Source organism: Centruroides sculpturatus, unplaced genomic scaffold, assembly GCF_000671375.1.
Source record: "Centruroides sculpturatus isolate CEXI.00-Female unplaced genomic scaffold, Cexi_2.0 scaffold85, whole genome shotgun sequence".
In the NCBI taxonomy this organism is placed as follows: Eukaryota; Metazoa; Arthropoda; class Arachnida; order Scorpiones; family Buthidae; genus Centruroides; species Centruroides sculpturatus.
Window position 1 is genome coordinate 1,724,554 of NW_019384798.1, and position 17,882 is coordinate 1,742,435.

Consider the following 17,882-nt stretch of genomic DNA (forward strand, 5'->3'; position numbering starts at 1 on the left):
TAAGATACCGAACCATCGCACGTTTTCACCGAGTCCGGTGACGGATTTCGAAAAGGAGTCCGGCGTGTACGCTCTACAGATTCGAAGAAGAAGAATAAAACGAAGAAAAGAAAATTCCAAAAAACTACTCGAACCCGTATTGCGCAATACACTATTAAATAATAACGCTTTCCCACCTCAGTAAAAATAAGCCGGGTAAGATGTCATTTCGAAATACGTTCGTCTAGCGGTTTCGTTTATATCAGGCAAGGCATTTTTCCCTACCCTATATTTTATCACCCGGAGTAAAATTAATTTTACATTTAAAAATATTTAAAATTCAAATATTTTAATATTATTCGTCGGAGTCGGATTCCTTTAAAGTAGATTTTAAATAAATAAGGATTTAATTTATTTTCGATACACCGCGCCGGCACGGGCACGGATTAAAAGTCGACGGACTTTTTTAAAACACCTCCGTACAACCGGCGTGCCGGATAAAAAAGATAAAAAGGAGCCTTAACGCGGACAGCGCACGGAGGTGGCCAGAAAATCGGCTAATTGAATCGAACGACCGAAAAATACGGTCTTCTTCGAAGTCAGCGAAACACGTTCTGACCTCGTTTTTCGGTCGATTTTAAAAAGACCCGGCCGCCTCATTCTGGGGTGGTGGCGCGGGAAGTAACGAAACGAAATACCTCCGTTCGGACACAACTTTTCGTTCGAGCGGTTAGAAGAACCAAAAGCGCGACGAGGAGTAGGCGGGAGAAAAGAATGACTCTATAAGATGGAAGCGTGCGACGGGCCCGGGACGAAAGGGTTCCGAATGGGATGGTCAAAAATATTATCTATATTATAAATTTATTTTCAAAGTTTAACGTTTTTGGTTCGATTTAAAAAAATAACCCACCGTTTTCTATGGCTCGTCTTTCCCTTCGAAAACAAATAGCGGAGCAAAAAGTAAAATCTCAGACCCGGTCGGGACACCGCCGTTCCCACGTTTCCCAGTTACGGCGCCGGGCCACGACCGCTCCGACGTCGGGCGTACGCGTCTCGTTGGGAAGCACGCGCGGCCAGCGTCCGACCGATACCTTGGGGTGGGGGGAGAATTTGAAGCCGACTAAAAAAGTCGGACGCGCACCTTCCGTAAGAGAAACGAAAGGAGGAGGTCGTTTCCGGCGGTCGATAAGGAGACGCCCCCCTTTGTTCTGGTTATCTGGGACGGGGGCGAAGTCCGTCCGGGCGGGGGGCGGATTCCGTCTCCTGCCGGCGGGAGTGGGAATCGCGGGCCCGAAAAGACAATCCGTTACCCTTTCGACGGCATTGGCGAAAGTGGCCGAGATGAAGGTGGCGGCGCCGTTTCTTCTTCTCCTGTGCCTGGGGATCCATCCCGGTCGTTCCGACGACCCGGACGGTGAGTAGCGCTTTTGTCTTTCCCCTCTGGCTTAGCCGGAATCGGAGGGCCGTGTAAGGATACGACGGCTTTCCTTACACTCGGGTCCTTAAGGGGTTAAATTTTCTCAATAGGCTAGAAGTCGCGAATTTTCCGTCGGTCGAGCCCCCTCGGGGATTAGGAAAAGGGCAACCCCGACTGAAAACGGGCCACGCGCCCCGATGTACGGACGCCCCCGAACAAATGGGAGGATAAAGAAATTTCCTAGTCGTTTCCGTAAGGAATTTACTCCGCGTGGGGAAAGAGTTTAATAAACGAACGAGAAGATAAAACTTCCGAAACCGTCCGGGGTACCAGGAGCTATATCAATCTCGACAACTTTAAACTTAAAGGAAATTTTTCATTTCCTATCAAAAACGACTCGTACTTCGGTCGGAGGCAAAGAAATGGCCTCGAATACTTTGGACTCTCCTTATCTCCCACCTTCCATTTTTATTCTTAAAAATGATTTTGATTATTTTCTTTATTAATTAAAGATCGCCATTCTTTTCTATTGAGCCGCTATCCGGTAAATTTAAATATTTTTTTAAGAAACGAGTTAAACCAGTTAAAACGATTTTGTAATTAACAAACATATTTATACACGTTAAGGAGAATTAAAACGAAAAACAATAAAAGAACACGGAAAGAATTTATTTTCCAGGAACCATTTTTCTTTTATACGCTTTGTTAATCGTTTCTGACATAATTAACCACGCTACGGGTATGTCGTTCCAAAACAATTCCTTTTCCTAACTCGTAACTTAACTCGTATTTTTAGTCTTAATCATATTTATAGCATATATGTATATATATATATATATATATATATATATGTATAAGTTATAAATATGATTATAATATACAGTGGAACCTCGGTATACGACCTTAATCCGTTCCCGATGTTTGGACTTATACCGAATAGGACGTATACCGAACCAACCTTTCCCATAAGAAGTAATGTAAAAACGATTAATCCGTTCTCATGTAAAAAAAAAATGGCTGGCTTTAAACACCTAGCTATCCTGGCTAGTTGCTGGTTGATTCTTCATGAGATCAGCATGTGTCTTTTTAACTTTCTCGCAAATAATTGCTTCTGTTGCTACTAGGTTTGCCTTATGTTTCGCACATTTCAAGTGATTTTTAATATCAGTTCTGATACGCTGTCGCCAGCACACTGTTTTTCAGTTATCCAAAGCAAAAGCAATTTCTCGACACGATCTAATGCCTTCGATCTCTGTTTAGAAATTGATTTAACCCCTTTCGCAACGTTAGCAGATTTAATAATGTCTTTATTTTTCGCGATTGTCGATATCGTCATTCTCGGAATACGGAATGCAACAGTTAAATCTCGAAAACGTGTGCCATCTTCGTATTTCTCAACAATCTCTTTTTTCAGTTCCATTGTGATTCTAGTCATTTTTTTTATTTTTCTGTTGCCTTTTTGCAATTTTTGGTTAATAAAAATAATAAAATTTTACTTACAAATTAAAATCAGAAGAAATTTAACAAAGTTATAAACTGTGGCACCGCGAACGTCTAGTCTGGTGTAGTATACCGATAGTGCAACTTGTTCATAGATGGGAGCGTATACAGTAATTAAATTAAGTCGTATACCGAGCAAAATTTGTTTCGTCTAAACAGGACGTATTCCGAATTTGACGTATTCTAAAGCAGACGTATACCGAGGTTCCACTGTATATATATTACCAAGATTTACAAAAAGGGGGATAGGTGCCCTCTCGCCCCAAAAGGCCGCGTGACCGGGCGATAGTATTTATAAAGATTTAGGTCTAGACCGGGGACGAGTTTCGTCCAACGCATAAAAATCCGCGCGGTGGTACAGCGAGTTCCGTTTTACCACCGCATCCGGCCGTTCCATTAATTAATTAATTAAAGCCGTCGTCCGTAATTTAAGTTCCTGGTGCCGAGCCACTGGGAGGGTTTCCGGAAGTCTTTTTATTCTACGTAACTACGGTGGCGGAGATAAAATATTACCGGAGTTTACATCGCCGCCTAGAAACAAAACTTACGTAATTTCCGCGGACGGTTATCGAAAGTATTCGTAACCGGCGGTCTCGGTTCCGCTTATATTAATTATCTATTAAACTCTTTTCGCCGGCCGACGACGTAACTTCGGCTTAGTAAAGGCGAAGGCGTCACCGATACGGCTAAAAGAAGGGATATACGGATCTTAGAAAACTTGGCTATCTCCGCGATTTTAAATGCCACGAAACCCGGCGTCGTCGCGTAGGCTACGACGAAAAATAAGTCGACCGGGAATATCGCGGCTAATCGATCAGTCGAAACGAATTATCGAATGGCTAAAAGTAACGAGACGACGTCGAAGCGTATCTATCGCGGGGTTACCGTATGGTAAAACCGAGAAACCCGGGCGCCCCCACCGCGGAGCTACGATACGCCCCCAGAATCGAGTCGAGCCAGTGTACGCGCGAGCAGAGAAGAAGTGGCCATGTCGAGCGCGGAAGGAACTGGCGAAGTTGGTGGCTTAAAGTCGTAATTTAGCCAAGCATTTCCGCTTTCTATTTATTTATTAACTCGAAAGCTTCGCCTGGGTATTATTCCTCTTCGTGCGCGTTAGAAAAGCTTTAAAATTAACTATAGAAAATGAATTTTATAACGAATTACGGTAAACGCGTTTTTAACTTCTTTTACGTATCCGACGCCACAGGCTAATCGTAATACGAATAAGACGCATCGAGTAGTAGAACCATCGGGTAACCAAATGAATAATGCCATTTTTTCAAACGTCAATAAAATGCACGTTTCTTTTGTTTAAAATAATTCTAATGGTCAAAACAGTTACCTTCGCATTAGCTTATACTTTCTCGGCGGGAGGACAGTTTAACCATACCATTTTTATAAATGATTCGAACGACTCTCGAAAAGAAATCTACCTTCGTCGCGGCACGTTTTTTCGGCGAACGGCTGCGAAGAATAGGTGAGAAATTAATTAATTTAAGGCTAAAACAACCGTCTTGGCCGAATGGTCGAGGCGTTTTCGTTGTTACGAGATAAGGCTCGTGCACGCGTGGCAGAAATGACAAGAAATAAAAAATGCAATTGGGACGAAAACTTTTATCTCGACCTTCCTATTCCGCCGACTTATCTCCGTTGGATTACCGCACTTCTTTTTATCTTCGGATAATCGTATCTCGACGTGGAAAACAATTTACAAATGGCGCGATGATAAAAGAGGAAGTAACTCGATTTTTAATGCTAAAAATGCTATATTCGAACCATTCTCCCGTTGGAAAAGTCTAATCGAATGTAAAAACGAGCATTTTGATAAATAAAATTTTAAACGAAAAATACGTGCGCTTTTATTCGCCTTTCAAAAAGACAGCGTTTTCTATTTGATACGCGTTTACCGTATATGTAAATTTACTTCTTTATTTTTAATTGGCCAGAAGGTAAAAAGCCGAACTACCTACGGAAATCGCCGAACTTATCGAAACCGACTTTTAGCCTAGGACGTCGGGCGCAAACATTATTTATCGTAAGAGATTTTTGCTGTTAAATCTCGTCGTACAGTGGCAAGTTTTCTTTTTCGACAATTTTTTACAATTACGGCAAACAAAAATTAGCTTTATCTCGGCCAAAAAGTTACTTTTCGTATTTTTGTAACGTCTATTTGAAAAATATCCACGAAAAAGATCGATTTCGAGGATATTTTTCGATATTATAATCATAGTTCCGCCCAACCGCGTCGAATCAAATAACGCGTAAGAAAAACTTCCGAGTCGGAAAATCGGAAATAACTTCGGAAAGTATTCCCGGGAGAGTCCCGGCTACAATGCCGGGTAAATATATCCAGCGCTAACCCAAAAATACGACAAAAATTCGTCATTTTTAACCGTAGATATAAATTTATATTCGGCTACATTACGTCTCCGGCCGTTTTTTCTTATAACCGTAGCGCTCTCTGTTCCGACATTTATCCGGACGGCCCGAGTAGAAATCGAGAAAAGCCAGACCGAAGGTTTCCGGAAGCGTTACCCGGACGAAATATGACGTGGACCGTCGCGGCATTACCTCCGAAATCGATCGTACCGTGTCTACGAAAAACTTTCATAAATTAAATCGTTCGATCGTAGACTATTAATAGACACGCTCGTGTATTTTCCTTCGATACCCACGCATACTTTCAGTTTAATTTTTTAAGTTAACTTTTAACAATGCCCACCAAAGATTTAATTACGCGTTACCAGGGGATTTTTTTCGAGTTCGCTATTGAATATTTCGATATCTAAAATTCTAGGCTATTTATTAAGGTACGAACGTTAAAGGTTCGTTAGTTTAATTTCGACTGGCGGTATAATAATCCAACCAGCTATATTTTTATTCGTCTCCAACACCCGCGCAATTATTTACTATAACTAAATCTAATAGTTTTTAAACTTAATATAGCACTAATTTTCCCGTATTAAAGTAACTCTTTATTAAAACTGCCCATTACAAAATTTAGTTATTATTTAAAACAAAGAAATAAAGCTTATATTTACTTTTCTCTATTTATCCGCGGTTTTTACGGGACCCGCGCTCCGGGCGTTGGGTAAAATATCGAAATCCTCCCGTAGTCTTACCTATCTTTTGCCGTAAACGACATATCGTATTTTTACCTCGGTCCAAAAAATTAATGGTTAGATCCGACTGCCCGGCCGTTACCGGTTCCTCCTCGTATTACTCGAGACTCCACCGGCAATTCTTTTCGTTGGTTTCGCGCTTTTCTACGGCTAAATAAATACGGAAGTGGTTTAGCCCGGAACCGGCAACTTTATAAAGTCGTAACTGTCCCCGTCATCCAACCGACTGGCAAAGGCGCCTTTCTAAAACCCACCGACCGGTTTTCCCGTCGGCGGAGCTTAATTAACGGTCCGACCGGGTATCGACGTATAACGATTGAACCAGAACCCAAACGCGCTAATAGTAATTAAGCGGGCTTTCTTGGTTTATATTTTATTTTTCAAAAACAATACCACGGGTCTGTTCTAATAACGGCGGACGTAAAGTATATAGACTTTTGCGCTTTCCAGTGACGAAAAACGTGGGAAAACGCGGCAAAAAATTCGAGAAGGGCGGATGGGACACCGAGCGGAAAGAACTTTCTATGTAATGTGTTTTATAACGAATTTTGTAATTTCGTATCGATATTAATATAGGTTTACGTACAGTACATGGATAATACGTCGTACGCCAGCCAGATATAATTATAAAAATAAATTATTATTTTTATACAGTCGACCCCCTATAAGATATAGATACGTTCCAATTTATTAGGAATCCGATTTCTTACAAGTCGTTCCAATACAGCCCGACACGTGTCAAGTTTACGGGCTATGGCTGATTGAAAGGTTTTCTTCCATAAAATTAATCGATTCTACACTAATCCGACTCAACATTTCGAAAATACGTATATTTTTTCGTAGTTTTATAGGAATCGTAATTATAGGGACCGTAATTATAGGGGGGGCGACTGTAATTATATCTGTCGTAGTAAATTAAGTTTTCTCGGCCTAATCAAATTAAATTACATTCGCTTTATAAATATTTAATTGTATTATATTTATTAACTGGATAATTCGTTACGTAAGATACGGACGGAATCGATCCGTGACAAAATGACCCAACTGTCGACGGTAGAAATTCTTTAAGTTAGAAACAATTAATGTTAAAAAAGAAAATGAATTTGTTTAAAGTTGTCCGAAGAAGGGATTAAGAAAAGACCGAAATTAACTTTGGAGTAGGAAGAAAGCTTATAATTTTCCTATTTAATACAAATTGCCGCTTGTAGTAGAAACGATTGCGAATTAAAAAGTTCGATAATGCGGACTTTAGATAAAGTTAGACAAGTTTTTCTTTTCGTAAACGAAAAGTGTCTAGAATCTGGCTTCTGGGGACATCTTCCGACGTACCTGCTATGTTACGACTTTCCTCTCATTAAACAAATAAACGCCGACTATTACACCCACCGCCATCCGTCGACACCCGGACGGTAGCGCCGTTAAGCTCCGTCCGCGGGGAAACCGGGCGGAAATATGCCCGGCAAACTACTCGACGTTCGACTCCAGTCGACCGTGACGTCACCGAATGTTCGACCGCTTCTCGCTATTCTTGTCGGCAGATTGATATCAATAATTTGCCTCGCTTCGCAGATCCTTCGTTTCCGGACGTGACCAACTTGATGCGAAACGGTTTTGTGGCTCAGATCGAAATAAACAACAGACCGCAGGTAAGCTCCTTCGGCCTCTTTTCTTCCGGTTTCCGGAAGAGAAGAGGTTCGAAAGTGTTTTTTCCGTTTGCAGGACGAGAGCATATACGTCACCGAGTATTACTTCGCGGCCAAGAACCTGACCCGAGTGGAAATCATCCGGAAAGGAAAGGTGGAAAGCGTCTTCTTCTACCCCACCCAGGACCAAATCGCCGTGCTCAAAGGTCAGCGTCTTTCGGCATCTCCTCCTCTCCGGGCCCACGCTTCCGTTCTCCGACGGAAGCGGCCGGCCGGGAAAGGGGAAGAAAAGCCCCGGACCCTTCCGAATTTTCTCTTTCCGCAGATGACGCCTGTCGGGTGGAGAAGGCGGGAAGTTCCGACTACCTGCTCAACTACAACTTCACCAATTGGCTGTATTCGCCCGGCGGAAAAACCATCTACTTCGGCCCCACTTCTTTACTCCGATCGGGCGCCGACAATCCGCAGGTAAGCGTTCTCGAAGTAACCTTTTCCGCCACCCCCTCCCGCTTCCGCCGACTGAGACGTCGACGAACGGGAAAGAAAACGTTTGGCCCGGGTCCGGCCCGTAGTTTACGCGGCCGCGGCCGGGAAACCGGCTGCGGAATCGAGTCCGGAAGGAAGATCCAGGCGTAGGTGCTGGAAGTAATTGTCGTAAAGTAATAATATAGAAAGACGCGCGTGGTAACGCCATCCGAGAAATCCGTTCGACCCTATCCGTAAATCGTTTAAAATAATTTGTGAGGCGGAGCCCCCGAAGTTCCGTGCCCTATTTAGTTACGTAGCTTAGGCGAGAACGGTCGCGTAAAGCTTTTATTGTCGAAGAAGCCCAGCGTTTAACACTTTTGATCCTCTGGGAAGCTGCGCCCGCGGACAATAAAAAAAAGGAGAACAAACGATGAAAAAAAGGGCTGGGCGCAGTACAGTTCTATAACGAGAAGCTACCGTTGGACGTCGGATCGGCGCTCCCACAAAATGGCGCCCGTTGCACTCAGGGTTAACTCGGCTTTCACCGCCAGGAATGTGATTTCGGTCAACGGATAAATGTCGTTTATTACTTTCTTTTATATCAATATTTGAAGAATAGGCTAGCAGTCGCGAATTTTTTGTTTATCCGTAAAGGTCCTTCGAGGATTAGGAAAAGAACTACCCAGACGGAAAGCGGGAGGGAGTACTCGCTCTACTGGCCCGGTGCTAGATCGGGCCAGACTGACCGCCTGCCCGAAAAATTTTGATAGACGGCGCTTCGGATGTATCAGGGTATTTTACCAACGGCCAGACAGCCGACCTCCCGCCGCTCCGGCATTTTTTATTTTTTTCATTAGATGTTGGTCATTTCTCCTTACGTGATTGTCTCGCATAGGCAATGCCAGGAAAACGTCTCTTTATTTCTAAGTAAACGTTAGACTTACAAACCATTTATCAAACATACAAATATAAGAAAAGTACAGTCGTAAAAGTAACGTACTGTATTGTACAGTACGTAGGATCTTGTCGAACGAACGATTGCGGCTACTCGTCGCCCGTACAATGTCGGGAAGCAGCTGGCGTCTCGAACCCTTACGCCAGGATTTTCCGCGCAAAGGCTCTAAGATAGCTCTGTCTTATTAGGTGGTACGAGTCCGTAATTAATGTATTACCTGCAGGCGCAATTGCATCCCGTCTCTTTCGAATCCGAGCCATTCGTTCGTTAGATGGTCTAAACCAGGGGTGTCCAACCCGCGGCCCGCGGGCCGCATGCGGCCCAAGGCAAGTTCCAATGTGGCCCAATAAACGTGTAAACAAAACCGACAAAATGTTTTAATTTTTTTTATTATTTATCTATTTCAACGGCATAAACTCAAAAAAAAGTTTCACAAAGCAGTAAACCTTTATTCATATTTTATTTTTGAGTGGAAAGGGAATATTTTAAAATACTTGGAGATGTGTGAATGCGGAAAGATTACTAAATAAAGCTGGAGTTGTGACTCGAAGGATTATAGACCGAAATTTGGGAAAAGGAGGGAAAGATGACAAAGGACAAAAGATGTAGTAGTGAGAAAGATTAAATAGATCTTCTGTTGACCCTTAATTTTCCAACCTTTCTCACTATTTTATCTTTTGTCCTTTCTCTCCTTTCCCTGCACTTGGGTCTATAATCCTTTGTTTTATTTAGTATTTTTTCCAATGTTGCAAGATTTGGCTACATTGAGCCAAATGTGGCTATTTTTTTTGTTTGACGTAAAAAATATCATTTGGCGCTTTGGCTACTTTTTGGGCTACATATTATTTATAATTTTATTACTTGAATAAAAATGCACTTTAAAATGGTGTTTCGTCGCTTTTTATTAATTAGAGACCCAAATGTAACAAATATTTGTGTTTTTCAAATAAATTTCCATTTGTCTCGTTTATAATAAATGAAATTTATCTATTTCTAAGTAAAAATTGAAAGTGTCTGTAGAAGTAACTTTTAAAATATCCTTTTTCTTGATAAAGTTTTAATACTTATTATTATAATCTAGACATGTTAATCCTTAAATATACTTGTACATATAAATATAATTGTATATTGGGCCACAAGTATATATAAGTATATTATATATACTTGTGGCCCAAAACTCCTTGACTTCTTCCCATGCGGCCCAGAGAAACAAAAAGGTTGGACACCCCTGGTCTAAACGTTAAATTTGTTCACCACATTCACAAACCGCGCTTTCTCTTCTCTTAATTTTTGCCAAGTTTGCTTTGCTGTTGGAACGTCCCGAGTAGATTTGTGTCCTCGGGTGGTCTAGCGGTAACCAATTTAATTCTCTTACTCTTTTCTTCACATTTGGGAGTGGCCCTTCTCGCCGTACGTATCTGGCGGAATGGCGAGATACTCGGGCGAGCGTTTCTTGCCTAAGCAGTTTTTTGATATACGGCAGAGAGATCCCGCAATATGATATTATTGGCGTTGAACTGCCTCTTGGACCAAGAAGTCGGCCCTCCTCTCGTTTTCCTTAATTCCCGCACGGGCTTTCACCCATCTCATCTTTATGGTTAGTCCGCTTTCCCGAATCACAGTTTTCGTATCCAATGCCAATTCAGAGCCATTAAATCGCTTTAGAGTTTCGATCGCTTCTCTGTGTTTATTACGATGGAGCCGGCATTCGATGACGTGGCTAAAAAGAGAACGGCGCGCTCGACTTTGGCGGATTTCCGTTGACCTCTGGTTCTTTGATTTTTATTTTTTACCAGATGCAATACGTGGGGAAGGACACGGTGGAAGGCATTCGCTGTCACAAGTTCAACGGCGACTACTGGGCCAACGACGACATTCAGGTCGACTACTTCTTCTCCGGTAAGTTCTTCGCCACTCCCGCCCCAACCTAACCTACCTTTTACCGGAACGTTGCCGGCCGGTTACCTCCGTCCGCGGCGTCGCGTTTCGCCAAAGTTGCGCCGATTTTATGTAATTTTCCTTAAAGTAAAGAGAGAGGAAAACCCGGAAAGCCATCCACGGAATTGTCGTACGAATTTCTGGGCGAGATTAGGTATGGAAAGGGGTCAAACTGTTTCTAGAAACGATAATTTAAACGTCGTTAAACCAGCGCACCTCGGCTTCCGTTTCTTTCGCGTGGCCGTCCGCCGCCCGGTCGGACCGAAATCTTTGTCTTTTCGTACGGCCCGGCGCGGAACCGCTTCCGGCAAGGCCCGGGCACCCATTCTTTAGATATTTTCGCGCGTTAAGGCCAAAACCGTGGCGGTTTTCCCATTTAAGAAACTCTCCGGCCACACCCCCTTCGGCAGATCTCTCTGGGTCCAAGACGAAACCTCGATCGGTTCTGTCGCCTCGACCTCTTATCCGCTTCTTAACTTACTACGAAGACAAGAACGAGTCCGCCACTCTACCGCGGTCCTTTATCGCGCCGGACACCGCGCCGGTCGAACGAAAGGACGTCGGATTCCCTCTCGTTTTAGCTCGGGCAGCGGACGGGATTCCGCGCGGGCACCACTCCATAGAATTTGGACAAATTCTACGGGAGTGGTGGAGAAAGCCACGGACGGAAAGCCGAAATTTGCGTGTTTTCAGAGGAGAGTTGGGCTACGCCCACCAACGTCAGCCGGCAAATGGTTCCCATCAGAGTCAGACTGTACGGAAAAGGAAAGCCGATGGAAGACTCCGACGAGGGGATGTTCGAGCAGACTTTGGACTACATCATGTTCCGGACTTTCGTCTTCGACAGCCGCATGCTCCGGGTAAGACTTCCGTTGGTCCGCCGTCCCCGCAATATCCTTCTGTAATCCCTCTTTCTCCGCTCAGCCTCCGTCGGGATACGGATGCCCGGGACTGCGGAACCAGGGCCCGGATCCGCCCGCTCGCTCCGGAAAATTCTTCGTCTCCGGGGAATTTCGCAACCTGACCGACGACCAAAAGAACAATCGAGACACCATCGTTCCATTCAGGGTAAGTTTTTCTTCCGACTCGGGGCCCGCCCCGTCCCGGCTCACCCTCTTCTTCTTTTTCCCCAGCTGTGGTACCATTACGACAGGAAACTGGCCAGACTGGACGTCCGCGGAGGCCGAGACGGATCCAAGTCCACCGTCTACGACTTTAACACGGGTGAGTACTCCCCGGGCGGCCGCTTTCCCCGGTCCTCCCCCTAATTTCGCAATTCGGGTCTTTTTCAGGCATGATGTACGTCACCGCCGACCGAAAATGCGACGCCTTTCCCGTCCGCGGCCAGACGTTGGAGAGCTTCGAAGACGGACTGATCGGAAGCATGAAGAAGCCCAAAGAAATTCTGGGAGGAGAAGGAGACTTCTATTACCTGGGACAGGTGGGTAGGAGTTGCCATCCGCGGGCGAAAGCCGGACTTCCGCCTCAGATTCTAACCCAGATTTTTCCGGCAGTCTTACGTTCGAGGAATGCTGTGCGACGTGTGGGAGTCCGTGATACCGAAATCGTCGGAAGAAAAGAAAGGACCGGCCAGGACCGTCTACACTTACTACTTCACTAACGTGAGTGTCCACCGGGGTCGGAGTCTAGACGAGTGGCGCACCGGGAGTGGAACCGGCACCCTCCGAAGAGAAAAAAAGAAACCGAAAAATTTTTCAAAATTCTTTTCCTAATTAATATGCGGTTTTTATTATATCGCGTCGCCTCTTCTTATTAATTAATGAAGCGGGAGTTTTATCGAATTGGCATTAAAAAGCCTTTTATCCGTTTAACTCGGCTCCCCCAAAATTGCCCACTCTACCGCGCCACTGTTCTAGACGGACGATACTAACCGTTCGCCATTTTGTTTTTTGTTTTTTTCTTCGGACGAAGGTGACGGGTTATACCGCGGTCGGAACATACAAAACGGCACCTGGCCGATAAAAATACAAAATGTCAACAATTGTAAATAATTGAAATTTTGTATTTTTATAGGCCAGGTGCCGTTTTGTATGTTTTGATTTATGTTTCAATAAAAGAAGCAGGGTGCTCGTAATACTTCCCTTTCATCCCTTTCCTATCTCGCTTTATTACTTCATCTTCACCTCTTCCCTAAAATCCTTTTTCCTTCTTCCTTTCACACCCAGGCAATACCTACGAGTAGTTCTGGGTCTTCATCACCTTTACGCTAGAATATCAGGGTCGGAACCGACGAGGAATACGACCGCGTGGTTTGCCATTTTCCATCCGCGGCCACGAGACGGAAGAATTAATGGAATAACGACGGAAGGGTCCTCTGCCCGGGAAAGAGCGCTTTCCGGGGGAACTTTGTTGGGGCAAAAAGCTGCGGAAACTCCTCCTTGCCGGCGGTCAACCCGCTACCGGTTTAGGTGTATTTCGTCGCTAGCGAACGAGCCCGGCCTTGTTCGGACAGCGAAGATTAATATTATTAGATTATTTCGTACTTCTAACCCTTGTATTATATTACGTTACGCTATTTGATTTATATAGCTACAAACGTTACCTTACGTAAGGGTAAATTTATCAGACCGAGTGACCGATCTAAGACATTTTAAAACTTCTTTAAAATGCGTACAGTAGAGGAATAAAGAAGTTTTAAAATGTCTTAGATCGGTCGGATATATTTTTTCGTAACTGCGCCATTCGCGGCCGAATATCAAAGGGTAATCCGCCAACGAGCGACGTACGATTTCGCCAATCTAGCCAGACAAAATTAGGCTATATTAAGAACGAAACGATTTCATTGTAATCGAAATATACTTACAGTAATTACAATAAATCGTAAAAGAAACGTAATTTTATACATTACGCACTATGGCGACTATTTCTATGGTGGAAATCGTTTTCCCCCGTGTTTGTTGCCGCGGTTATTTGGACATTTGGGGCCCGTTACCCGGAGATTAATAACTACGCTCACGCGCTTTTCTCGTAGATGTAATTACCGAGTCCGACGTTATCAAAAGACTACGTAGTAAATCTTTATTTGCTGGGATTCTGGACACTTTTCTCGCCCTTTTTAGACGCGGCTTCCGGAATTCTTTACGGCCAGACTCCCGCGCTTCTTCGGATGCCAAAAGTTTTGTATTACTTCTGGACCGCGTATAAATATCTAGTAGAGAGTGACCGGCAGCGGATACCGATTATACGAACTTACAAATTTGCAGTCTGGTCGCCATACCCTTTAAAGGCGGATATATATCTCGTACCCACCAGTCAAAGTGCGCCGGATTAACGACCGATCGACCCGTTATATTAGAAGCCAGAATATTAAGGCCGTTATATTAGAAGATTATTTCTAAAATGCCGACGTCGGCATTTTAGAAATAATCTTCTAGCATCGTCGCCGCGGTTACTACTTCCTCCGGGAATTTTTGGGAACGATTCGGCCCTCTTTCCACACGGGAGCGATCGGAACTTTCGGCTATTTTTCTCCCGTTTTCGACGGTCGTTCTCTTTTATCGGAAAGTGGCGGCGGTCTCCAACGTTACTGGTAAAAGCCACCCGGTTTCTTTTATTTTCAGCATTACTGGTCGGTGGCGGTGGACGGAAAAGTGGAGGGAGCCAGTCCGGTCCGAGTGGAAGTTGCCGATTACGACGATCGAGGGGTAGGTACTTCTTCCCTCTTGTTCGCTTTCCACGGTCCAGCCTGACGGAATCCTTCTGTCGTCTTTTGCAGGTGGGAGTTCGGCTGATCTACAACTTGTTCGCCTACGACAAATTTCCCACTTTCCGGTTCGGTCCCTTCGACGTCTCCGACTGCGAGGGAGTTCCCTCGCGCAAGAGCTACTTCCTCATCACCTTTTCGGGTAATTCTATATCCCCGGTTCCTTTCCGACGCGCGTTCTGCCGTCCGGAAACCCGAGTCCTCCCTTCCCACACCTTTTTATGCCGGTAGACAAAAGCAGTTGGCGGAACGAATCGAAAATTAAGCGCTATTTAAGCGCTCGATCATTTAAGAAAGGAGAAAAAACCCCTATACAGGGCCGGATTAACCCACTTTGAGGCCCTAGACATTTTGAAAAGAAGAAAATTTCAATTAATAAATTTTGTTACTATTATTTCTATTAAATCGCATACGGACACTGCAGCTGCTTTATAAAAAATAAAAGCAAAATTATTTAACAATATTTCACAGGATTCAAGAATACATATAGTTAATATTATTCTTATCGCTATAAAAATAATTCTAAATTATTGGGAGTTTTCTTTTACTTTCGATAAAAAGAAACATGAGAATACGAGGGTTGTTCAAAAAGTTCCCGAACTTTATTTATTACAAAAAAAAAATACTTCACGTGTTTGTCAGGGTCCCCTTCAAAGTAGTCTCCTCCGCAACGTATACACTTATTTCAACGGTTTTTCCACTTTTTGAAACAGTTCTGGAACGCTTTTTCCGGAATGCTCGTAAGCTCCTCCGTCGTTTTTTTCTATCTCTGGAATGGTGGCAAATCTTAGTTTGTTGGAGAACAGGAAAACGTCTCTTTGTGTCGAGTCAGATGAGTAGGGGGGCCAAAAACTCACGAATTCGGAGGGACAAATGAGCCGCCGCGTTGTCGTGATGAAAAAAACCACTCGCCGCTCCTCCAAAGTTCGGGCCGTTTTCGCCTGATTCTGTCTCTTTGGCGTTTCATAACACCAAGTAGTACTCCGTGTTGACTGTCTGGCCTGTAGATTCGTAGATTCGTGTAGATTCGTGATGCACAACACCCTTTGCATTGAAAAAAAAACAGTCAACATCACCTTAACATTTGAGCGAACTTGTCGAGCTTTTTTGCAGCGGGGGCTGTTTCACCCACCCGTGGGAAGTTTCCGTGAAGGATTTTCGGAGTTTGACACAGAATTTCACAGAACAACGCTGCTCTTTCAAAGAGCTGATTTCTGCGGATCCGAGTTTTCGCCGAACTCCACAAACACCCCTTAACATAAACGGCCGTAACTAATCACCAAAACAAGATATTAACAAACGGGTTGAAGGAAGTTACTCGGGAGATTTCCGCGGACACAATGCCTCCAAGCGAATTAAAAAATAACCAACTGGAGGCGCGCTATTAAAAAGGTCCGGGAACTTTTTGAACAACCCACGTACATTTTCTTTAGATTTTAGAATTCACTATAACCATATAAAAAGCAATACTGTATATTTTTGTTTATTATATACAGTTGCCCAACAGAAAAGTAAACTATGTTATTTACAAATCTTTTCAAAATAGACAGTTTGACCGGGCCCTAGACATTTGTCTCATATGTCTATGCGATGATCCGGCCCTGCCCCTATATATTCTGTTAGCTTAAGCGGGCGGTAGCGGACATTCGAACAAATAACCGGCGAAGTAAATGAAAGGTTTGTTTAATGTTAATTACGTACTAATCGAGCGCTTCAACAATTTGTTTTATACAAAATTAGAAACCGCTACTCGTGTCGCGCCGGTATCGGACGTAAAAGAGTGAAATGTGACGAAAATGGAGTGGAAAACGAAAGAATTTATACGAATCGACGCGTACTATTAATTGTCTCCTTTCCGTCGACCGGTGGTACGCGTACAGTACAGTACCTTCTAGAGTTGGTCGATCCAAAGTGGTTAATTAACCGAATTAGATCGAGTCCGTCGGCTTAGACGTTGGGTTTCGAAAAATTTATTCCCGTCGTTATCTGAGGAAACACCGTTTCATTCCTATCGTTACCCGCAGGAAGTGACGAAACGGTGACCGCGGCGGAAGACGTGGCGGCCGTCGTCCGGGAGGAACTGAGGACTTCCATACCCACCAATGCGCAGGTGTCTTCGCTGCGTCTGCTCTTCTTGCGGGTAAGTCGGGTGGGAGGTCGGGCCGCGGGCCGACCGTTTCCCGCCCACTTTCGCTTCTTCTTCTTCTTCCAGGTGGATTTCGAACCCGGAATAGTCAGCGTCCTGGGACTTCTTACGGAACGCGTTCCCGCTCTGAGTAAGCGTTTCTCCCGTTTCCTCCTCCGTCCAGATCTTCGAAGACGTAACGTTCCTCCTTTTTTTGCAGAAAGATTCGAAGAGAGCGACGAGCACGACAAACCCAGAGAATCGGAGAAGGAAGTCAAGAACGTAGACTCCGACGAAGACTGCGCGCAATTCTGCGTGGAGGCCGACAAATGCACGTGAGTGGAGGATATTTCTTCAAGCATGAAGAAGCCCAAAGAAATCCTGGGAGGAGAAGGAGACTTCTATTACCTGGGACAGGTGGGTAGGAGTTACCATCCGCCGGCGGAAGCCGGGCTTGGCCCCGGATTGTAACCCAGATTTTTCCGGCAGTCTTACGTTCGAGGAATGCTGTGCGACNAGAACGTAGACTCCGACGAAGACTGCGCGCAATTCTGCGTGGAGGCCGACAAATGCACGTGAGTGGAGGATATTTCTTCCTTCCCGGGGATTAAGGGCGCCGCTTTCGTTCTCGGGAAGCCAAACGCGTAACCGTAGGAGAAATTTTTACCCCGAGCTTCGTTCCTCCCGTGGATTTCCCGAAAAGAGAGAGATTATGGCCGAAAATTCGACACGGATAGGGAAAACTTTCGAGTACGTAAACGGGTAGTAAAACGAAATCGTGTGATAAGTTACGTGCCGGTTGATTTTTCCATACTCGCCACTTTGGGCACGCTTGCCACGGGTTCGCCACCCTGGTATAGGCTAACGTATTTCGTTACGTTAGCATTGGCCAAGTGGGTCTACTACTTAGTGGGTCCGAGTAACTCCTTAAAAAGCCAAGTAAGAGCTAAACGAAGGAGATATGAAAAATGTGACAATCAGAATTTAAGAATTGCCCCTTAGAGAGGATTA

The 17,882-nt window shown here is 44.4% G+C and overlaps 1 protein-coding gene across 1 annotated transcript; it reads left to right on the forward strand.

The window, feature by feature from the left end:
- Positions 1-1,255: 1,255 nt before the first annotated feature.
- LOC111629478 lies at positions 1,256-17,210 on the forward strand. The gene is made up of 15 exons (XM_023373394.1): positions 1,256-1,393; positions 7,588-7,664; positions 7,738-7,867; positions 7,987-8,129; positions 10,881-10,983; positions 11,716-11,882; positions 11,947-12,090; positions 12,156-12,246; positions 12,315-12,463; positions 12,537-12,644; positions 14,604-14,687; positions 14,759-14,888; positions 16,771-16,886; positions 16,959-17,022; positions 17,092-17,210. Exons 1-15 carry the CDS (start codon positions 1,321-1,323, stop codon positions 17,208-17,210), a joined length of 1,698 nt encoding a protein of 565 aa, XP_023229162.1. The 5' UTR covers positions 1,256-1,320.
- The last annotated feature ends 672 nt before the right edge of the window (positions 17,211-17,882 follow it).